The 24,667-nt window shown below is 42.5% G+C and overlaps 1 protein-coding gene across 2 annotated transcripts in view; it reads left to right on the top strand.

Moving 5' to 3' along the window:
- The window catches only part of THSD4 (thrombospondin type 1 domain containing 4), a 583,087-nt gene that overhangs the window by 26,821 nt on the left and 531,599 nt on the right, over window positions 1–24,667 (top strand). For both annotated transcript variants that reach the window (XM_036844549.1, XM_036844548.1), the window contains exons 2-3: window positions 2,967–3,074; window positions 15,386–15,455. In XM_036844549.1, coding sequence (XP_036700444.1) covers window positions 3,046–3,074; window positions 15,386–15,455 — 99 coding nt within the window. In that variant the 5' untranslated portion in view covers window positions 2,967–3,045. The remainder of the gene's footprint in view (window positions 1–2,966; window positions 3,075–15,385; window positions 15,456–24,667) is intronic.

Below are 24,667 nucleotides of genomic sequence, written 5' to 3'. Positions count from 1 at the left end.
CATTTCATAAGATAAAAGTGACCAGTCAAATCTGACAAGAAGTTGGTCAAAAAACACTCAAGAGTAATGGCCTCCACAAATTTTTTTTGATTGCACACCCCATCAGTAAAAAATGTTTGAGCGTACAACGCTAATCTATGTTTGGTTATTTTTTTAACCTATCAATGTATGATGTGACCACATAAAACACACACTCAAAATATAAATTGTAAAAGGGTGACATAAAGATGAAAGGAACCATATTTTAAAGTGACATGCTAATTGTGATGGCTTCATTCTATTATCAGCAAATATCTGAAGGCAAAATACATAGAACGAGGTTCATGGTTATCAGCAGCGGTTGTAAATCTATTTTCAAACTGTTCTGATCATTTAAGATGTTTTTCTGGTTGACTTCTTGTCAGATTTGGAAACCACTGCCTTATAGCACACCCTCTTCCCTCAACGTTGCCCTTCCTTTCCTGACAAAACTAAAAAAGCTCAGTCAGCACCTCCTTTTGCTACCTCAGTCCACCAGAAATCTGGAGGGGGTGGAGGGAGTCCCCTTTGACACCTCTTTCCCTTGCCCCCCTCACCCATTCATTTTCCACATTCTGTGGATTCTACTTCTCAGTAGGGGGTCAACTCTTCCTGGGGTTTCCTTTGATTGCTACGTTCCCACCATGCTACTTCCTTCCTTCTTCCTCCCAGTTCCTCACATGCCTTTACATGTGCGATTCCCTCTCCCTGGGATGCCCCCCTCCCTCTTCACCTGCCTGACTCCCGCTCACCCCTCAAGGCCCAGCATAAAGGTCTTCCTCAGAGGGACCTTCTCTGACCACTGCCCAGTATACTTTCTGAAGCACCTTGCACTTTCTTCTTGGCTTCCATAGGTCTTATCACAATTTATTTTTATAAATATTTTATAAATTTTATTGTAGAATGTAATTTCCTTGAAGGCAGGGACCATGCCTGGCGTGTGTGTGTGTGTGTGTGTGTGTGTGTGTGTGTGTGTGTATCTAGCACCTAGGTCCTGGAGTCTCAATAAATATCTGATATGCACAACAACCCTATGAGGTAGTTATAGACAGTATCCCCATTTTACAGATGAGGAAATTGAAAGCCAAAAGGGTTAATTGCCTAAGGTCACCTGCTTAATAAATGGAGGTATTGGTCTTAGATCCAGGTCTTTCAGTTTACAATGTGCACACTCTTGCACTCTTTGGATTGTTCTTTTGTAACCCACATAGGCTAAGGGCTGATGTTCAGTCTCATCTTCCTTGCTGATACCTGACCAGCCCTCTCTAGTGATTCTCCTTCTCTTGAACTCGCTTGATTTATGCTCAGGGTCTCTGTATAACACTATTTACCCTGTGTTGTTCTGGATAACACCAACCTTTTCCCACACAATTCCATGTCCCTAAATCTTATCCATGTAAGCTAGGTTGTAAAGCAAGACTCTGCATTGCCTCATCTCTTGAATTCCGTAGCACCTTGGAGAGGACCTGAGCACCCCACATGAGTAAATAATTACTGATTAGTTGATCATTATCAGGAGCTTGGCAAAGATCTCATCTGACTCCCAAGTTAAATCCCGTCTTTGTGCATATCCGCTTCCCAGCCAAGAGCAAGAAGACCGTGCCTCGGATTCAGAGGAGTTTTAACTGTTCCAATTTGCACTTGTTGGCCTTCTTCCTGGTGGATCTCAGTGTAACTTTTGGCTGAGACCCAAGAACTTAAGGGTCTTCAATACCATGAGTAATTTCATGAGTTGCTGATGGCTAATTAGGGGTGATTACATTCAAGAGGGTTGATTTTCTTAATAACCCCCAGAAAGGGCTGGTGGTAACTTTAAAAATCTTATTTCCCCCTGCAAATGGAATTTTCTGATTCTCCTGACTGTCTTTTCGTAAGTCCTTGTAATTTATCCCCCACCTCCCGTTTCTAGTGAGAAGGAAATTTGCAGTCCTGAGAAGAATTTGGAAACCAGTGATTTTGGAAAACTCTGGGGTTCAAGCCAGGGATTGAACCCAGGCCACTGCAGTGAAAGCTCCTAGTTCTAACCACGGACCACCAGGGAATTCCGCAGAGCTACTTTTAATTGAGCGTCCTCTGTTCCAGGCACTGGGCTAAGCGTATGACATGTGTCCATTCATTTAATCTTCATAATCTGCCACAGTTCTTTAGGCCATATTTTTTGAACAGTTTTATTGAGATGTAATTCACATACCATACACTTCGCCAATTTAATGTGTACAATTAAACTTTCTTTAGTGTATTCACAGGGTTTGTGCAATCATCATCACAATCTAATTTTAGAACATTTTTGTCACCCCAGGAGGAAACCTCAGACCCTCGAATTAGCCCCTCCCCACCCTCCAGACCTTGGTAACCACTAATGTATTTTTTGTCTCTATAGATTTGCCTATTCTGGACATTTCCTGTAAATGGAATCATATAATAAGTGGCCTTTTGCATCTGGCTTCTTTCACTTGTGTAATGTTTTCATGGTTCGTCTGTCTTGTAGCATGTATCCAGACATCATTTCTTTTTATGGTTAGGCTATATTTTTACCCCTACTGTACAGTTGGAGAAACCAAGACACAGAGGTGAAATGACTTTCCTGTGGTCAAGTAGCCTTTAATGGATGGAGCAAGTTTTCCAACGCGCATTTGCCTAATGCCAGCTCTGCTCTTAGCTTAGAATCTGAGGTAGTCATACTGATGGGAGTTTATTAAACATCTTCTATGGGTCAGTCACTGTGCTGAGTGTCCTATAAATTTGTTACCTCATGTTCATACATAATCTGCTTTCATTTGGGCAATCTGGTAACCATAATTGGGCATAACTGGGCAATGGTATTTTTGTCCTAATGTCTTCCATTTGCTTACTTCTGGTTTAATTGGCCAAGTTAAGCTGCAGAATCTTAGGCTCTAGAATCTTCCTAAGCAAACGATGCTAAAAATAGCATTGTTATTCTTCTGTAGGAGTTGAGTGCCACCCCCGTCTGCAGAAAATTGGCAGCATCTCTGAGGAACCCTTGCTTTTCCTGGGATACCCAGCATCATGGTTCCCTGTTTCCTGGAGTCTCTCAGGTAAGTGGAGGACCTTTTAAAAAAGGAACAGGGAAATAAGAAATTTGATATTTGAATTTTACTATATATTTCTTATAATAACTAGCTTTGAGGGCCTGCATCTCACAGATATTTTTGATATGCTGTGTACATATGTGTAGTAAGTTTGTTATTCACAAAGGCTGCTGGGGCCTGGGGAACTGTGTGCTGTGGTGAGAGGTATTTGGACTGAGATTCAAGTGACTTAGTTTCGATGCTGTGCTCTGCTATTTGCTGGGAAACATCTAGGACTCAGATTTTTTTTTTTTTTTTTTTTTACATAAAGATGTCACTGGATTGGTGGATATTTATCATGGTTGCACAATAGAATCACCTGAAAAACTTTAGAAAATATTGTCCTCTGGCTGTATCCCCACAGACTGTGACTTAATTGATCCAGTGTATTTAGAAGGTGACCTCTCTGGTCCCTTCTGTTCAAAACATCTATGACTTAACACCTGTATGTTTTATTTGATACAGATATCAACCATGCAAAGTAAGTAGAACAAGTAGTATCGTCTCTATATGCAAATCAGAAAATCAATGCTTAACTCCAGTTGCTCATTTCCCTCAGTGCAGAGTCAGGGAAAGGGCTCGGTGCTCTAGCATCAAGGCTGTTTTCAAACTTTCCTTAAGATGATAGACCCCTTTAAAAATTCTTCAATCAAAATCCTATGTAAAAATCTCAACATATAAATAGCCAACGACAGTATTTTATTAAGAGAAATTTATTTTAGATGTTTGAGTTTGTAATATTTACACATTATGAGATTTATGAGTCTGTCTGGATAAACATCAAAATTTGAAATCAGATTTATGGATGATGGCTTGTACATCAGTCTCAGCATCTAGTTTATTTTGCGACTGGTTTTAGCTGCATAGTATTCAGAAAATCTTGATCCATACAGGTAAGTAATGGCAATTGGTAACAGTTCTTCAATGCAGCTCATTTTGCAATCTCAGGATACTCTTTAAAGAAATTGATTCAGAATCTAGAAAGGGAAAGGAAGAACTTTTTGTTTCAAAGTTGAGTCACTAAGGATATCCTGTAGTTTTTTTTTCCCCCCTTAACTATATGTTAGTCCCAAATGCCCAGAACTTACACTGAAAAGTAAAACGGTCTGTAATATGTTATTATGACGGTGCCACGTGTGATGGCCCAACCAGGGCTAGAGCATTTGCCAGGCAGATGCTCTTAGGCCCATGCCTGGCATTTCGCTGAGTGTAGTGTGTGTGTGTGAGCTTAGTCTGTAACTGCCTGTATAATTTTACATGAATTGATGTGTGCAGGTCTGCAGTCCAGAGACCCATGCAGAGCTATAAGCTTCTTCATCAATGACATAAACAGGTGTGTCAGAAAGAGTCAGAGAAGGCAGGAAAAGCTCCATCCTGAGGCTTCTGCAGAATCTAGCCATGAACAGAGCAGCCCAAGTCTCTTCAGGGTTAGTCTTTGGTATCTAATCTAAATTAGCATGGGTGCATTTTTTTAGCCATAGTTTAAAACATAGTTTAAAAGATATTTCAAGACATAAAATATGTATCCAGTTTGTGGAAGCTCCAACATACTGCTGTAAAACCACCGGGGAATGAGAAGTGCAGTTGGACCACTGGGTCACTTTAGGACCACAGCATATTTGAACACCAGGACCCAAGGGGAGACACAGAAGTGGAGGTCACAGTCATATATTGAACTGGATTGAAAAGAGCAGCAGGTAAAACCTAAGTTTCCCCGTGTGGTAAGCAAGTGTAAATCTAGCTGCCATCAGAAAGGCCCCTACGAGTACTGAAGACCCTCAAAATTGTGGCCACCCAGGCTGTACAAGAAGGGCTTCATTTGAGAGAAGTCCCTTTTGCAAAGTTTTTTTTTTCTTAATGTTTGGAATTTTAATTGATGCCCCTGCAGTTAATCTCTGTAATGATCTGTGATACGGAGGCCATCTCCCTTCAAGGGAGGCTTGGCGGGCTCACCTCCAAGCTGTGCATTATTTCAGAGAAATTGCCCACAGATTAGAAATTAGCAGGGTGGGAGTTGTTGAAAGCTAGATGTGGCCTTGCTACCCTGCGGGCAGAACTCTGGAAGTCTTGACAGGCCTCCAGGATTATGGTCCTGCTGAAGGGATTGTTCGAACAGAGCTACTCAGCAGGACGTTTCTCCAACAGTCCTGCTGTAAGGACTGGGGAAAGAAAACGTGAGTTATGAGGACGGGAGAGTCTCTGGGAGAGCTCAGCTGAAGATTTCCATCAAGTCTCCTTCTTCATAAGCCAGGTACTCATAAACCATTTTGCATTCTGTTTCTAGGGCCACGTAAATATATTTTAACCTGAAAAAAACAAACAAACAAAAACTAGAGTGTCTTTTGTTTAAATGCTTTTCAAAATATTCTGGGGGAAAGAGCTATGGTTACTTTAAGAGTGAGAGGTCTTTCGGCCACATGAAGCACATGAAAAGATGCTCAACATCACTAATTATTAGAGAAATGCAAATCAAAACTACAATGAGGTATCACCTCACACCAGTTAGAATGGGCATCATCAGAAAATCTACAAACAACAAATGCTGGAGAGGGTGTGGAGAAAAGGGAACCCTCTTGCATTGTTGGTGGGAATGTAAATTAATACAGCCACTATGGAGAACAATATGGAGGTGCCTTAAAAAACTAAAAATAGAATTACCATATGACCCAGCAATCCCACTACTGGGCATATACCCAGAGAAAACCATAATTCAAAAAGACACATGCACCCGAATGTTCATTGCAGCACTATTTACAATAGCCAGGTCATGGAAGCAACCTAAATGCCCATCAACAGATGAATGGATAAAGAAGTTGTGGTACATATATACAATGGAATACTACTCAGCCATAAAAAGGAATGAAATTGAGTCATTTGTTGAGACGTGCATGGATCTAGAGACTGTCATACAGAGTGAAGTAAGTCAGAAAGAGAAAAACAAATATCATATATTAACGCATGTATGTGGAACCTAGAAAAATGGTACAGATGAACCGGGTTGCAGGGCAGAAGTTGAGACACAGATGTAGAGAACAAATGTATGGACACCAAGGGGGGAAAACTGCGGTGGGGTGGGGATGGTGGTGTGCTGAATTGGGCGATTGGGATTGACATGTATAAAATGATGTGTATAAAATTGATGACTGATTAAAAAAACAAAAGACACAACTGGAGAAAAAAAAAAAGAGTGAGAGGTCTTTGATAAAATTGGTAGATGAGAAGCACACAGAGAAACACAAATATTAAGGGCTTTTAAATACTTATCAAGGCAACCAAATACATAAAGATCAATAGGAAAAGCTGGAGGATTTCTCTACCTATAGAGAAAACACCAGAGAAAAATTAGGAGTTAGCTGCCAAGAAAATCCCTGAGAGGAAAAAGCATTTAAGGGGATTCACAATTCTGATATGCAGAGATTTTCTTTAAAAATCCCTCCCCAGTTCTTGCCAAGCCACAGGGAAACAGAAAGCCAGCCTCCCGGTCATTGAAAGAGATGGAGAAGCCCTGAGTATTAACATAGCAAGAGTGTCTCTGCCCTGCTCAGAATCTGTAGTAAGCAAAAGAACCACGGTTAAACCCAGTAGCAGAAGAGACGCTAAGATTTTAACTCTAGATGGAGCTGGTTAGCGAGTTGCCATTGAACCTTGGACAAGACTTGGATGCCATGCAAAATTCAGGGCAAGTGAAATCCATTTGGACCAAAGGATTGGTCAAGGCTAGATTAAGGTTTGTCACCTGTTACAAGTTAGAGAGGAAAAGGCACTAAGTAATACAGAAGTGTATATATTTCTTAAAGACTTGCTCCAAATTATTCACCTTTTTTTTGTATGGACAGTTACATCTTTGTGTGTTTTTTCAGTACTTGAGTGGAAGGAAACTCAGTTTTCTCCCTAGAAGCCGTGTAACAAGTGAAGATGGCCACCTACCATGGCCAGCCAACAAAGTCTCTTTAGAGCCAGTCTGCTTGATCAGGGGCTCTTTCTTTACCTCATGGAGTGCTTTTGTATAGTTGATACAATTTATCTTTGAAATGAAAACCCAGAGGAAAACAAAATTATTGAAAATGCCAAACAAGTGGTTAAAGTTGATTCGGGGATTCTTATTTTGAATAGTAGTTTTTGAAGAAACGCCGATGTAATTAGAGGGATTACGGGGTTAGATGGTGATTTTTATAGCTCTTACAAAGGAAAGTTCTGGATCATTTTACAGGTTGATGGCCTTAGGTCAAGTGTCTGGTTTTAGTCTTCTGAAAAGTAAGGCTTTTCTTTTCCTCGATACACACAGTAATATTACTGTAATGCCTGTCAGCTACTTCGCTGAGAAATACAACCAGAAGGGATTGAGGAAATGAGAAAGAGAAAGGCGGCTGTTCTTCGGGAACTGAAAGAGATCCTGAATACAAACAACAAGAAGGAAGGGGGTTGAGAAAGTTTACTTGTAAGTGTGAGAAAGAGAATGCCCAAAGTAGTGATAGCTGAGGAATGAAAACTGAGACTCCCCTCGGAGTAGAGAAATATGTGATAATTGGGAAGGGTCATGGGATCAATTAGGGTCCTTATGCCAGTGACCAAGAAATGGGGTGAAGGAGGAGGAGAAATATGGGCAGGAAGAAAACAGGAAAGAGGAGGGGCAGGAGTGGGAGGGGGAGGGGCAGGAGGAGGAGGAGGAAGAGAAGAGGCCAGGCTGGGATCCTAAGTATTGAACTTCAGGGTGTCAATAAGGCAGGGCTGAGTTTGTGTAGCCCGCATCTAAACCACTATCCAGTTGATGGTTAATAAATATTTGTTGAATATTGAATGAATAAGTTAATAATTATCTTTCGTGTGAGAGAAAAAAAGGAGAAGATTCTTCTTTCCTGATTAGGATCTTCAGTTAACTATAAAAGTAGGTTAAAGCAGAAGATCATACAAATGATACAGACACACACCTTTAACAGTTTATTTTTAACTTAAAACACATGTACATTCACTCCCCAAGTTTTTGATATGGGGGCCAAGGACTTTTCTTTGAGCGTGAACCCCTGATTGTCTTTCTTGCACAAACCACACCCGTAAGCATTATCTGAGGTTTCCATCTGGGTTTCTTTAAAGTGGAATGGGAATCTAAAGACGTTTGCAAAGCAATCTGAGTATAGAATGATTCTGGATTTTTATTATTTTTGCCCCTAATCATTTACAGTTGTCTCATCCACACCTAATTTGCCAGTTTTTTTTTGGGTTTTTTTGGCAACTTGCCTTTATTGAGTCTTTCCAAAGCATTCAGCTTCGTTTGTGTAGAAACAACTACCAACTACTCTTTCTTTCTGCAGTCTGCTTCAGGGGCCTGTGTACTATTTGAATATTTTATGTAATTACAAAGCCCTGGCATTGTCAATTTTGGGACCATGGTTAAACTCCATATAAACACAACTCATCTGGTGGATGCAGAAGAGTACAAGTGTAGCAAGGAAGAACCTGCTGGAGTCTTTTGTGGGAAGCCCGGTAGGAGCCATCTGAATGGTAGGCATAGAGGCTAGCAGGAAATAAAATAGTTTTCTGGAGGACTGCCCTGGCAAACCCACCCCTGTAAAATGATGGCAGGCGTTCAGACAGTATTGATTTTTCTTTATGCCTGGCACAGTGCTGCACCTGGCACTCATCCTCATCACTCAGAACTTGACTGTGGGATTTGCTAGAACCTTCTGTACCAAAAAGGGTTCAGTGGAGTCAAGGTGTGATCATTGAGCTGCCAGCTACCTGTTCCTTGTATACTCAAGTGAATTTATATGACTCAGGTTAACATTGACACCCCTCCCACCCCGGGATCAGAATCAATGTCTCCAACTTGTAGAAACCCACCTTTTAGGATTGTCTTTTTCCTTCCCCAAGTTCTGTTTTTCCAACAGAGAATTCTGGGATGTACTTAGAAAACACTTTACTGATGAAAGTGTCGGTCACAGCAGCACTTTGTATTTCCTGCTGTCTGGCATTTCCTCTCTCTCATTTTTCTTTCTCCCCTCACTTCATTCTCTCCTTCCATTCTTTTATTCACTTGCTATTGATTAGCCCTGAGTTTGGACCAAGACGGCGCTGGTCATCCTGCTTGCTGCAAAGATGTATCAGAACCGTTTCCTCAAGAAGCCTACCATGAAGCAGGGGAATTTACCAAAGGATCTTGTGTCTTAAAAAGCTGTGCTGTGACAGAACACCTCACTTTTCCAGAGACCCCAGTCCAGAAAACACAAATGGCTGTGAGAATTGAGAACCTGGAAATAAGCAATAAAAACCAATAGGCAATTAGAATAGGTGTCCATAAGTCCATGCTCTAAAATGGAAACATTTACTCCACGCAAGCCAGGCAGGCCTTTTCCCTGAGCCTGTTTGATCTTGGTTTGGCTGCAGCTTGGTTGTCTAACGGTTTCCGAGGCCAAGGCGGACCCGAAGGAAGCCGAGTTAAGAGGCGCAGGCTTATCTGTAGGAAGGTAAGCGAAGCCTGCCTGACAGTAGGGAGGAGCCGGCCAAGGGCCAGCTGGATTCAGAAAGCCCCAGGCTTCCACGGTGCTCTCAGGCTGCTCTGCTCCAAGGCCGCCACCTTATGCTGCACAAACTGATTAATACTCACTCTGGTGACTCTGAGCCATCTAAACAGATTGCTTAAGCACAGCATATTCTGTACGAGAAAGCAGGGCAAGGAAACAGAATGTATTTTTTTTTAAGTTTGGGATTTCAATGGTAAGCTTCAATTATTTTAAAATTTAGACTGTTGTCTAGTGAGAGTGGATGCATGAAGTTTTACTGTATCCACTTATTTTCTGATTACTTTTTGCAAGCAATGACAGAAAGTAAAACAGACGTGTGAAGCCACAGCCTTATACAGACTGAGGAAGAAAAGTGATGTAATAAAATGGCAAATGCTTGGTTTCAAGGTGTGTTGTGTCCTAGGAGGCCCCAGAGCACAGGGTCCAGGCCAAGAATCTGACTTCTGGCATTGAAATCAGGCTTTGCCACTCATTAGGTGTGTGTGCCCTTCAATAAGTGACTCTTAGCCTTTCTGTGCCTCAAATTCCTCGCCTGAAAAATGGGTGTAATCAAAGTGTCTGATAGGATGGTTTTGACAATTAAATGAAATTATACTTGTAAGCGTTGAGGTCAGTGGTAACCACGTAGTCTTCTGGCTAATGTCATTTGTAACCCATCTCCTTCTCTTGCTGCCTTTACTCTTTAACTGCTGTCAGAGGAAGGCAGAGGGTTGAGTTGAACACAGTAAAATGCACGCTTAGCAAAAATTTTTGATCTGCAGAGTGCAGGTGGAGATTTCACTTCGATGCTAAGATTTTGGCTCTTTTTTGTGAAGGTCAGTATAATCTTATTCGTGATCATGTTGCTCCCAAAATATCTCTTGGGTTGTATTAACTGAAAAGGAAAACAGTAAGTTTTTTTTTTTTTTTTTTTGCTCTTTTGCTTGTTTTGTGACTTGATATGCTCAAGTGGCATTGAGTTCATTGAGATAATCCGAGGTACACAGAGGCTGTGACATGATCCACCCTCACTGGAGTCAAGGATGATTGGGGGAGGGGGGTGGGAAGGGGTTGGCCCAGGCGAATACACAAGGGCAGAATCCCAGTTCCGTGATGTCAATCTCGTACCAAATTTCAGTGGGCATTATTTTCTACAGGAAATGAAATGTTGGAGTGTTTAAAATCTAGAACAGGGCTGGGTAAACGGCATAACTTTTTTTGTTGTTGTTGTTCTGATTGGTGTGAAATGTTGGGCTGCTTCTCCTGCAAGGTGAATCGGAAAGTCTTGCTAGAAATGTGGCTTCCGCCACCGCTTGGAGGGGAGAGTGTGATTTGTTTGCCAAAGGCCCTGGTAGCCTTCAATCTGTCAAAACGTTGCAAGCTGGGAGCAGTTTGCCAAAGCAAACTATCAAAGTGGAATAACACACGAGTCGCACACACACAGACACACACATGCTCTCCCATTCCCCAAACATTAATTTCGAATTGGGTCAGGAGGAACAAGGCTTTGGGCCAGATTGTCAGTGTTTTAAAGAGGTGTGGGCACAGCTGTGGACTAGCAATTAGATAGGTATGTGTGAGCAGGGTGAGGTGTCCTAAAACGGAGTCTACAGAGTAGGGGTGGGAAACTTACAGCCCTTGGCCAAGTTTCATCTGGCCCCTGGGGTTATATATTGCTCTGGCTGCTGTGATTGCAGCCCAAAGAATAATTTCCCCTCTGGGGGAATTTATTCTATTCCATTCAGAGCAGAGCCCATTTACTAACTAAGGTTTTATTCCAGCAAGAATTTTATTGGGTATCCCTATGCATTTTAGCCTCACTGGGGCCCAGCTTGATGAGGAAAAGAAGCATCTGAACATCTAAACATAACTTGCATAGCATTTTTGCAACAAAAGCACCAACAGACATTCTGCTGCCAGACCTTGTGTAAATCCTATGAGAATGAATTTTTGGAAAGTCACGTAGAGACTCAAAAGCACACTGATTTTTATAAATCCCTCATAAAAGAGCTTTGCAAAGCTCCCAAAGTTACTTTGGACATTTTGAAATCCACTAATCCACACTATTTCCACTTATCTTGAACTTTCACAGGTCATAAGATGATGAAGCCTCATTCATTAATTCAATGAATTAAGCTCTTCCTATATAGCAGACACTTTCCTGGGTGCTGGGAGATAAAGTAGTAACAAAACAGATTCCCTGATCTCATGGACCTTATATCCTAGTGGGCAGAGGAAGAAACTTAAGTGAATAAAGACATACTATGTGAAATGGAAAGTGCTATGGAGAAAGAGAAATAAGCTGGGCTGGGAGAGGGAGTCCTGTTTTTTGTAGGGTCAAGAAAGCCTTATGGAGAAGAGACGCCTTTGGGCAGACACCTGAACGTGGGGAGGGAAGGACCTGTAACCATATCTGGGGGTAGAGTTGACCAGGCAACCCTGGAATGCAGTCCCTCCAAGACAACAGGAAACCTAGAATTTTCCCTTCTCCCATCTTTCACTCCCTCTCCCACTCCAAGTCCCCAGACTGTTATGGAAGTGCAGCCTGGGATGAGTGATTATGCAAAACGGCTCCTGATTGCATTACAAATATGTGGCTTAGGTGTGTGCCAAGAACTTTGAGGGGCTGAGGTGTAACGCATTTCTGGAGCTGCTGTTTGTTTTCTTAACAAAACCACACCAATCTGGTTTTCTTTTTAAATGAGTAAACAGTGCCAGAATGTGTTACAAACGATTCAGATTTGTAGGCACGGCTTCATAATGTGCTTTCTTGCACATGAACTCATTTGAGGTAGGCAGGGCGGGTTCTATTATTCCCATGTTACAGATGAAGAAACGGAGGTGCAGAGGTGCTTTGCCCAAGGTCATGTAACCAAGGAGCATAAACTCCCGAATTGTGATGCACATGTCCTAGGTTGGTTTCTAGGACCACCTGGATCCGGTAAGGATACAACTAGAAAAATAACTCTTCTTTTCCCATCACTGTGTTCACACCCTCTCCTTTAGATACCCCTGCCCCGTGCCTGGAAGACAGCTTAGGCAGTTTTCTGGTCCATTGCAGGCTTAATGAGCAGTCTCTCTTTCAAGTATCAAAAGGCCCCAAAAGATGTGTGTATGTGAGGGAGGGGGGGTAGCTTTAATGGTTGAATGCCCATCCTTCTAGAAGTTTTAGTTTTCCTTCAGTAGCTTTAGTTTTTGTTTTCCTTGAGTACTTTTTGGATGAATCTAAGGCATCAGTAACTTCACCATCCAGGCGTGCACCCTTAGCCCCCTGTGTGCTGAGCAGCACAGATCCGTGTGCCTGTGCATTGGACAGTACAGAGAGAGAACATTTCCATTGTTGTAGAAAGTTCTCTTGGACAGCACTGGCCTAGAGCCTCAGCAAGTTATAAATCAACTCTTTGATTCTTTTCACCACTAATTTTATATTTTTCTGAATAGATTCCTTACTTGGAAGGATTTCGTGTACAGATATGCTACATTAAAAGAAAGTCTAGTCAGATATAAAATCTTCAGTCTCTCATCCAATTTAAAGCTTCTTTCTTTCCCCCATCCTGGGCCTGGTCTGGCCTCAGGCCCCTGTGGTGGGAAGAGAGGCCTTGGCTGGTTTCTTCACACTCCTAGTTCCCCTCTGTGGCCCCCTCCCTCTGGTCCTCATTAGTTCCTCCAGGACAGAGCAGGGGAGGGGACAGATAGCTGGGCGAAGGGGATCTCAATAGCATCAGTGCCCGCTGTCATCTGGTGTTGCTGTCCTGGCTTGGCTGATGTCTATGTTGTGGATTCTCCTCTCAGGGCCCTTTGGTTGGTCCTTTGGAGAACCTCCCCCTCACTGGGATCTCCTGCTGCACATCCCCTGGTTCAGGCTGTGCAAGTACTGGCTGCCTCTTTATCCCGCCTCCCCCGGCTCCTGGGCCCCGTGGGTACACACCACACATCACCTGTCTTTTGGTGAGCGATCTGCTTTGATGAGGTCCTTGCCAGAGAACCTACGTCCTGCTTTCCCTGGGAGAACCCCAGCTTTTCTTGCCCCCGTAAGCTCCAGGTACATAGGCTGTTCCCACTCCAGCCCTCTCTCACCACTCTGCCCTCCTACACACTCCAGCCAGGTTTTGGCCTTTAAATACGTTTCAGGGGAAAATCAAGCACTGCTCCTTATACCCCAAACCCAGGGGGGTCCAGATCAAGCTCTCGAATGGTAGCCCTCCTTGTTTGGCTAGGAAGAGCTCCAACTTTTCCTCCCCTAAGGGGGGTGGAGGGGCTGTGCTCAGCATTCCTGCATCCCTAGCAAACTTCTCCCATTCTCCAGCCCACACCCCACTCCTTGCTCAGCCTGAAGGTTTAGGGTGAGGGGCTGCGGGACAGGATGCGGGGGGCAGAGGGAGGCACCTCCGTTTCTGGTCCTGAGTACACGGCGCAGCCCTTCTCTTTGGAATGTGCGTGTATGTCGTCCCGTTGGTTCTTAGCTTTGGGGCCTCAGTGCGACTCTAAGACAACAACAAAAAGGATGCATGTAACACCTTGGTACATATCCCTTCCCCCCTGCTTCTTGTCCCACCACACGGTCCCTAACCAGTCCGGCCACATCCATTCTGTGTGGTCTGCTAGGACCGGTCTCATTTTCAGGCACAGTGAAGGTTAGGGTGGAATTTAGGGCTCTCAGAGATGGTGGGAGCTTTTCTAGCTCCACAGGCCTTACCCCACAGATTCAGACAGGTTTTCCTCATGCCCGCTTCTACACTTTGAGTTTTCCTTGGACAAGGGCATGTTTCACATCTCTCAATTACGTTAGAGGCCTCAAAAAGATTGAGAAGCACTGGGTTACCTAACTGCCCTCAGGGTTAAACCCTTAAAAAAAGGATTCAAAAGACAACTAAGTAGAACCAGTGGCCTTTTTCCTGGGATGCTTCAAACAATGCTGTTGATTATGTGACATCAGGAAGCTTCAGGCATTTAATTAATTGGCAGTACTTGTTTCTCCTCTGACTAACTAGCTGTGCCGGGCGTGTTCATCTCTGTTATCTTCAGTGATCCTTACAGAAGGTACAACATTGAGGCCCAGAGACATTGGCTCACCCAGGATCACCCAGATGGGAATGGCGGAGTTGGGATTCTGGCCTCGATGTGTTTGAATCCAAAGCTTCACGCTCTCCCAGCACACCCTGCTGTCTCGGGGCCAGCTGGCTCCTATTTCTACACCTTCTCTTTATTTGATGACAAGCCCTAATCAGGGCTGGTGACAGTGGGGCTTAACACAGCTAATCCCACCCATGGAGAACATATGTGACACTGAAAGGCCAAGGACGGGCAGAGGAATGGTTCCGAGGAAAGCCTGGAGTGCGGGAGAGGAACTTCCCTGGGAGAAGCAGCCCCCTTTCTGGCCTGACCTTACCACCTCCACGAGGACCAAGCATGCACGAGCACTTACTCTGTGCCAGGCACGGTGTGTTATCTTATACAGGCCTCCCCAGACCTCCAGCCAGCTTCTGTGGTATCCCCCTCTTCCAAGGGAGGAGACTGAGGCTGAAAGAGGTTAAATGTCCTGACTTGGGAACCTTGCCGGTAAGCGGTAAAGTGGGGTTTGATCCCAGATCTGCCTCATGCCACAGCCCCGCCCGCAGCTGTCTCCTCTCCTGTGGGGCCCTTTGCATCTTCACCGGGTCACATCCAGGGCCTGGGTTGGACTGTGCTCTCCCTTCCAGTGATGAGACGGAGATGTGCCTTCTGGCTGCTGCTGCCTGGAACATACTCACAGCCCTGCCTGTTGCTGTTTTTCTTTCTCAGTGTCCTGGGTTCCCTCCTGCTGCTTGGACTCCAGCTCGTCTGCCCACAGCCCTCCACTGAACACAGAAAGGTAAGCCATGGCTATTCAGAGGCTTTCCTTCTCTGCCCAAGGGCCTGGGGTTGAACTAGTCATCACCACCTTGAGCTTTGTTCTATTTGGAGGTGAGTCACCGCTGATTCTCAGAGGAAGCACCTCTTATAGGATGTTCACCAGTCTTCCTATCCTTCCTAAGTTCTTGATCTTCAAAATGAAGCTGGTGCCCAGAGTCAGTCTCTGATCCGAAAGCAGTGCTGGCTTTGTAGCCCGTGTCCGTTAGAGTGGGGCGGTTAAGGAGAGGTCATTGAGCAGACTCTACCTCCCATAGGAGTGGAGGAGCACCAACACGGAGCTTTTACCCCCTCGAGGGGCACCTTCAGGGGGATGGGTGTGGATGGTTAGAGAGAGAGCTGCAGCTAAAGCTGAGGCCGTAGCCATGTAAGAGCACCCCTCGGAGGGAGCCATCCATGATCTTCGGTTAGAAGGACACTGCAGCCAGCGGCCAGGCAGGGAGGGAGCAGGGAAATAAGGACCCGGTCCTCTTTTTCCTCCTCCCCCCCATCTCCTGCTGGTGACTCCCTAAACCTGAATCCAACCAAAGGACAGAAGACAGAAAAATCCCTTAATGCAGTGCTCAAAGGCCAGCCTCCTGGGCAACAGGGCCAGGTGGAGAAGGGTGGACAGAGCATCTGGAGGGACAAATGGACAGTATCAAGCATGCTTCCCTTCAGGCTCTGTGTGTTTCATAGTAAGGGAATTATTCACTGTTGCCTAAACAAGCCCAATGCTGTCCTGCAACAGAGCAGTTGTGTGATTAATATTTCCTTAGAAACAGATGCATGATATGACTTTGGGAGGATCCCTAAAATCCCTTTCTCCTACCTAGGAACTCCTTATGTCTACAGGTAATGAAATGCAGATACTTCTGAGATGACTGATAGGTCAGTCATTTGTATCTAACTGTGACTGAGTTGGTTGGAACCTTTCCTAGAGGGGCTTTTCATAGGTGAAGTCCAGGAGAGAAGGGGGCCAAGAAAAGAGTATGTGTACAGGTTTGCCTAGATATGCACCTTCTTGGGAGAAGTTCTTGATGTTCTTGTCTGATTAGTCTAATTTATCTTAGGTCTGTGGATTATGTTCTGACTTTGTCTTTCTGGGCCAGATGTGAACCTGTATTGGGTTGTGTCCCCCATTAGGGTGTCAGCTCCATGAAGGTGGGATCTTACCTGTCTTGTTCACTCCCCAATTTCCACCTCCTGGAATACAGCCTGGCCTGTTGTAGGTGCTCAATAAAATACTTGTTGAAAGACTGACTGAGTGAATGGAAAACCTGGCCAAGATCTAAGCATCATTTTGTTGGAGTCACTTGGCAATTTACACCCCTTTTACTCTACTGCATCATCCCCATTCATGATTTCAAGAGTCAGAGAGGGCAACTATGATAGATTGAATATTTGTGTCCTCCCTGCCCCCCAGGTTGGTGTGTTGAAACCTAAATCCCTATGTGATGGTATTTGGAGGTGGGACCTTTGGGAGGTGATTAGGTGATGGAGTGGGGTCCTCATGAATGGGATTAGTGCCCTTGTTAGCATTATGGGAGAGCTTGCTGCCCCACCATGTGAGGATACAAGGAGAAGTCTGCACCCCGGAGGTTGGCACTGTGCTGGCACCCTGACCTCAGACATCTAGCCTTCATAACTGTGAGAAATCAATTTCTGTTGTTTGTAAGCCACTCAGTCTATGATATTCTGTTTTAGCAGCTCAAACGGACTAAGACAAAAATCGGCACTGAGAAGTGGTGGTGCTGCTATAACAAATACCTAAAACGTGGAAGTGGCGTTGGAATTGGGTAATGGGTAGAGGCTGGAGGAGTTTTGAAGTGCATGCTAGAAAAAGCCTATGTTGCCATGAATGGACTTTATTTATTTATTTATTTATTTTTAATTAATTAATTAATTAATGGCTGCATTGGGCCTTCGTTTCTGTGCGAGGGCTTTCTCTAGTTGCGGCAAGAGGGGGCCACTCTTCATCGCGGTGCGCGGGCCTCTCACTATCATGGCCTCTCTTGTTGCGGAGCACAGGCTTCAGACACGCAGGCTCAGTAGTTGTGGCTCACAGGCCTAGTTGCTCCGCGGCATGTGGGATCTTCCCAGACCAAGGCTCGAACCCATGTACCCTGCGTTGGCAGGCAGATTCTCAACCACTGCACCACCAGGGAAGCCCACCATGAATGGACTTTTAAAGGCGATTCAGGTGAGAGCTGAGAAAGAAAAGAGGGGAGCTCAATCTTCCTAGAGAATAGCTAAGTTAATCCCGAATAAAATATTGGTAGAAATATGGAGGTTAAAGGCCATTCTGATGGGGTCTCAGATGGAAATGAGGAACATGTTATTGGAAACTGGAGGAAAGGCCGTGCTTGTTATAAAGTGGCAAAGACCTTGGCTTGTTCCTGTTCTGGTGTTTTGTGGCAGGTAGAACTTGCAAGCGATGAAATTAGATATTTAGCCAAAGCAATTTCTAAGCAAAGTGTTGAAGGAGTGGCCTGGTTTCTCTCGACTGCTCATAGTAAAAAGTGAGAAGAGAAAAATGACTTAAAGATGGAACTGTTAACTGGAAAGGAAGCAGAACACAGAACTTAAAGATTTTGGAAAATCTTCAGCAGATCCATGTTGAAAAGAATGAGAAAGCCTGTCCAGGAAAGGATACTATGGGTGTGGTCGAGAGACCGTTTGATTAAGGCGATTAGTCAGTTATCTTGACAGACGCCAGGAGCTATTGTCCAGGACAGTGGAAGAATGCAAAGGGGGCTGCGGTGCCTTCCAGATCTGGCTCATCTCCACATCACCTTGCTTGGTGGTTTCCACTCCCTACACTCACTCTGAGCTCCTCAGCTGTGCCAGGAGCTGCTCCAGTGGCCCAGGGAGGGTGTGGGCTGTGCCCAGCAGAGCCTTGGGGACATGACTGCCTCCACCCATTTCAAAGGACAAGGCTTGAGCCCAGGTCCCAGGACCCCAACCTTGGAGAACCACAGTGGGGACAGGGCAGCCTGAAGCTTTGGGGCCCCAACCCGTGCAGGTAGGACCATGGGCCCAGTGGGCCTGGAAGGCAGAGCACGGAGCCACAGAGGATTATTCTTAAGCCTTTATGGAATTTCCCCGGGTGGGATTTGGACTTTCTTCTTTCCTCTTTCTCCCACTTGGAATGGGAATGTCTCTCCTGTGCCTGTCTTACCATTGTATTTTGGAAGCACATAACATGTTTGATGTCACATATTCACAGCTGGAGAGCAATTTGCTTCAGGATGAATCATACCTTGAGTCTCACCTGTATCTGATTTCGATGACATTTAGATGAGACTCCGGGCCTAGAGTTTAATAATGATGCTGGAACCAGTTAAGACTTTCAGGGTTATTGGGATGGAATGAATGTATTTTGCTTGCAAGAAGGGTGTGAATTTTGGGGGCCCAGGGATGGAATGCTATAGACCAAATGTGTCCCCGCAAATTCATATGTTGAAACTTAATCCCCAGTGTGATGATATTTGGAGGTGGAGCCTTTGGGAGGTGATTAGGTCATGAGGGGATAAATGCCCTTATGAAAGGGTCCCAGAGGGATCTCTAACCTCCTCTACTATGTGAGGACACAGGGAGAACATTGCTGTCAATGAACCAGGAAACAGGTTCTCCCCAGACACCAAATCTACAGGCCCCTTAATCTTGGACATCCCAGACTCCAAAATTGTGAAAAACAAATTTAAGTTTTCCATAAACCACCCAGTCTATAGTATTTTTGTTATAGCAGCTGGATCAGACTAAGACAACTGTCTATTTTCATTATTATGTTGTATTATTTCTTAGTGTTCAGAGTTAATCAGGGTTGTTAATCCTAATAGTTGAATCAATCTACCAGTGTTCATTTTTTTTTGCTGTTATTCAAACAGACCATCATAACTGAAAATGTTTTATAAATGGTCAATTTACTTTGCTGTTTCTCTTAATTTTTCAAGTTAGCCTGAATGATTTAAATGTAGCCTGAACAAAAGGTTCACAAAAAGGTATTGCCTCCATATTTCTTTCCTTTCTTTTTTTTTTTTGATGATGTTTATTCTCTTTACCAAGCTGTACCATAATGTGCTTGATAAGCCTCCATATTTCTTAAAGAAAGTATTTGTTCTGAGAAATTTTTAAAAATGATTTATGATTTACTTTAGAATGTTGAATTTAAAAATTGAGCAAAAAGTTTCACATCTTGGTGTATGGTTCCTCCTTTTCAAAATATTAAAAACTTGGCAGTAGAAAGTTAGATTAAAAAAATTATTTTTTCAAAATAATGTATAGATTCCTTTACTTGGAAATCATGCATTTTAGGTCAGTTCTTCAATATATTTATACGCATTTTAGCTGCCAGGATCATTGTCATTGTCATTCACCCCAGAGAAGAAAAGACTCAGTGCTTTCTTGGGTGGTGAATTTCTTCTTGACGTTTTATTGGAGCTCTGTGGAGCTGTGACTGTCATCCTGCCTGGCTATATCTCCAAAATCCTTGAACAAAAGCAGTACTGGCAGTAGTAGCATCCATTTATTTCTGCAACATAAGAAATACGGAGATATTAAAACAGGGGTTGGAAATGTTTTTCTCTAAATGGCCAGTTGTGACTATTTCAGGCTTTCTGGGCTACCAAGTCTCTGTCACAACTAGTCAGCTCTGCTTTTGTAGCACAAAAGCAGCAATAGATAACATGTAAATAAATGTACATGGCTGTGTTCCAATGAAACTTTATTTACAAAAAACTGGATTTGCCCCATGGCCCACCATTTGCCAGCCACTGCTCTGAAGTCGGGTAGAGAGAGGTTAACTGTAATTACTGTATATGTGTTTTGAAGTTGGAAATTGTCTCCTCCTGGGACCTCAAGGAACACAAAGGATTTGAGAAAAAAAAAAGTATATGTTTTCATTAAAACATAGGAATTACGATTGCTATCAAATTGTTTTCATTACTTAGATAAATCATAATTGAATTCCTGCTGACTGTTTTGTGGCAAGATCCACTCTCAATCTGTAGTAGAGAGCAGCAGCAAGAATAAGAAAACCATTTATGGTAAATTCTTAAGGGACAACATTACTGATTTGTGCATACTGTAGTTTAGTATGCGTATGAAAACTACCCTCTAAAAGACATCTCTTTTTCTTTCTCATTTATTATAGCATGTCCAACTTTAGCATATGGAAGCATTTCTACAGTGTAAGTTATTCTGAGGAAAAGACATAATTTGTAAATGCTGTCAAGTAAACTATGCATTTCTAAATGCTGCTTGGGTGACTGGATACATCTCTGTAAAAACTGTCCCATAATAGTGCAGGAAAAGAGGACTCGGGTGCAGAGTGTAAGTAGCTCGTTTGAGATATTTCTATCCAGAAGTCTTTCTCTCACTTCTGCAACATGGATGGCATCAGAAAGGATTGCTCAACCTCTGTTCTTGGTAGTTATTTAATGACACGTGGCAAATGATTTCATTTTAAAAACTCCCCGTGGCTTCATTTGCTGATAAGGTAAGACCAAAAGCAAAAAAAAACTTGACCAAGACTTTAATAAAAACCATATGTTATTAGTACGGGAAAATATGTAGTTTGCAGAAAGCTTTTCAGTTAACGAAACTGTTCTGTCTGCTCGACAGACATTCACTGAGCAAGTTGCTTTATAAGTCATAATGTGTATGGTCAACATAATCTATTTAGGAAAGAATCGTGAAACATCGTATTTTATTCCTACAAATGGAAAAACATACACATACTTTAATCACAATTGCTTAACTTGTTTTTTTTTAAAGTTTACTTTTTAATTAAAAGTATGCATGTTTATTACAGAGAATTTAGAAAACAATGAAAAACAATGAAGAAGGAAATAAAAACTCACTCCTAGGGCCACCAGCCAAAGAGAAGTGCTCTTCAATCTGTTATTTATAGAAACTTTAAAACAAGCAAACAAACTAAAAAAACCCAGACACACTACAGGATGAAGAAAGGGTGAAGTAAAATATTTGTTTTGCTAACTGATTAGCAAGCCACGGTGTGACTAGCAGGGGACCTTGTAATGGGTTTAGAGCCTACTATTACTGTGTGCAGCTATTGACTTCAAATTGCCTCTTGACAATGTCCTACAACTGGATATTGAACAGAAAGCCTATAGAAGGACAAAAAGAAGTTTTAGGTAACATAAAATTTCTCATATTATTGCTCCTGTATTCAAGAAGGGAGAAAACAGTAATGTTTCCAGAAGAAAATATATGAAAATATCCTGATGATTTGAGGTAGGCAAGGATTTCTTAAACAACACACCCAAAGAACTAACCATAAAAGAACTGGACTTCATTGAAATTGAGGACTTTTGTTTATCAAAATAGACCATAAAGAGTGAAAAGATAAGCCATAGACAGGATGAAGATATTCACAATTATATATTTGATAAAAGATTCATACGCAGATTGTATAAAGAAACTACTAATCATTAAGAAAAAGTTAAGCAATTCAATTTTAAAATGGGCAAAAGACTTGCAAAGACATTTCATGTAAGAGGGTATTATAATGGTCAGTAAGCATATGAAAAGATGCTCAATCAAAATCATTAATTAAGTAAATCATTAGTCCCTAGAGAAATACAAGTTAAAATGAGACACCACCAGAATGGCTAAAATGAACAACACTGACAGTACCAAGTGCTGATGAAGGTGTGGAGCAACAGGAACTTTCATACATTGCTGGTGGGAGGTTAAATAGTAAACCCCTTTGGCAGCATATCTTAAAACTGTTTGGCAGCATATCTTAACGCTAAACATAGGCTTTTTTTTTTTTTAACAACCTGGCTATTCTACTCCTAAGTATTAATATTAACCCAAGAGTGATGAGTGCATGCCTCACCAAAAAATACACATTAAAAACATTCATAGAAAAAAAAAAAAAGTTCATAGAAGTTTATTTACAATAACTCAAAATTGGAAATAATCCAAAAGTCTATCAGCAAGAGAATGGATAAATAAATTATAATATGTTCATACAAGATAACATTAAACAACAATTAAAAATTAGATGTCTGTTTCCAGCCAAGATGGAACAACAGGGATCGGATTTACTCTCCCATGTAGAATAAGAGCAAAATGGCCAAGATAGAGCAACAGGGACCAGATTTCCCCTAATCCTCTGACCTGAAACAACCAAAAGAAAATAAAACCAAACAACATATATAAAACAGTGTTTTTCAAAACACTGGACGTCAGGCAACAAAAGACAGTGATCCCTCAGAGATGAGAAACAAATGAGTTGAATGTGAAAATTTCCCCAGCTAACTGCTGGGGAAATGGGAATACAGGCAGAACCTTTTGGCCTCCTTGAGTTAAGGAGATGGACTTGACAGTCCATCAAGATCAAGGTGGAGAGAGTCTGCAGGGCAGAGTACCAGAGAGGAGAGAACTACAAAAAGGGAAGACTGCAAGAGATCTGCTGGACTTTCTCCTCAAGGATACAGTGCTGCACTGATCAACACATGTGTGAGGAAACAGCTTAAGGCCAGAAGAGAATTGTCAGACAGGATTAAAGGGAACAATGTCTGGTACTCACGCAGGAACAGGAACAGTGACTCTTCCCAGCAGCCAGGCTTTATAAACTCATAATCCAGGAGGCATTGGAGAGAATACTCAGGAAGCTCTTGCCTTGGTACTGCATTGCTCCGAACATGACAAACAAGTCATAAAAGCACTACTGAAAGGGTCAAACTGTTTCTAAATAACTTAGCTATCCTAGCACAAGTCTCAAGAATATAGGAATATGAAAATATCCAGCACCCAACAAGGTAAATTTTACCAACAAGGTAAAATTCAAGATGCCTGGCATTTAGTCAAAGATTACCAGGCATGCACAGAAGCAGAAAAACATTAGCATTATTCTCCATAATGAGGAGAACAGTCAATCAATTGAAACCAACTCAGAATGACACAGATGTTAGAATTTGAAAACAAGGATTTTAAAAGTTATTAAAACTGTATTCCAAATATTCAAAAAGTTAAGTAGAGGTTTGGAAAATATAAAAAACATCCATGTCAAACTTCTCGAGATGAAAATGAAAAATACACTGGATGGGATAATGGAAGATTAGACAGTGCAGAAGAAAAGAGAACTTGAAGATATAACAATAGAAACTTTCCAAAAAGAATCTAAAAAAGGTGAGGAGTATCAATGACCTCCGGAACAACTTCAGGTGAGTTTTTTTTTTTTTTTTAATTTTTATTTATTTATTTATTTATGGCTGTGTTGGGTCTTCGTTTCTGTGCGAGGGCTTTCTCTAGTTGTGGCAAGCGGGGGCCACTCTTCATCGCGGTGCACGGGCCTCTCATTATCGCGGCCTCTCTTTTTGTGGAGCACAGGCTCCAGATGTGCAGGCTCAGTAATTGTGGCTCACGGGCCCAGTCGCTCCGCGGCATGTGGGATCTTCCCAGACCAGGGCTCGAACCCGTGTCCCCTGCATTGGCAGGCGGATTCCCAACCACTGCCGCACCAGGGAAGCCCGAGTTTTTATATGTACAATTGGAGTACCAGAAGGAGAAGAGGTGGTGGGGGGGGAGGGGTGACAGAAAAATATTTTTTAAAATATTAGGAAATGTCCCAAATTTGATTAAGACTATGAACCCAAGAATATCAATGAACTCCAAGCACTGGAAACATGAAGAAAATGGCACCCTTACACCATTATCAAATTGCTTAAAATTAGTGATAAAGAGAAAAAATTTTAGAGCCCTTAGGGGAAAAAACATTACATCCACAGAAGCAAAGATAAAGATAAAGATGATAACAGATTCCTTGTCTGCTGTCACTCATGCAAGTGATGCAATATCTTTAAAGTACTGAAAGAATACAACTGTCAACCTAGAATTCTATACCCAGAAAAAACAACTTTCAAAAAATGAAAGTGAAGATGTATTCAAACATAAATGCTATACCACACCTGTACCACAAAAATTGTTAAAGGAAATTCTTTAGGCAGAAGGATAATGATATCAGATAGAAATATAGACCTATACACACAATGAGATGAACCAGAAATAATAATTGCATGGATAAATATATAAGGTTTTGAAAAATTATTTAAATCTCTTTTAAAGATTGACTCCTTAAATGAAAATGATATAATGTGTTGTGGAGTTTATAACATATGTATAAGTAAAATGTATGGTAACAATAGTGTAAATGCCAGAAGA

This window comes from Balaenoptera musculus, chromosome 2 (genome assembly GCF_009873245.2).
Source record: "Balaenoptera musculus isolate JJ_BM4_2016_0621 chromosome 2, mBalMus1.pri.v3, whole genome shotgun sequence".
Lineage (NCBI taxonomy): Eukaryota > Metazoa > Chordata > Mammalia > Artiodactyla > Balaenopteridae > Balaenoptera > Balaenoptera musculus.
The sequence above is the reverse complement of the archived record's forward strand: the minus strand, read 5'-3'. Positions and strand labels throughout refer to the sequence as shown.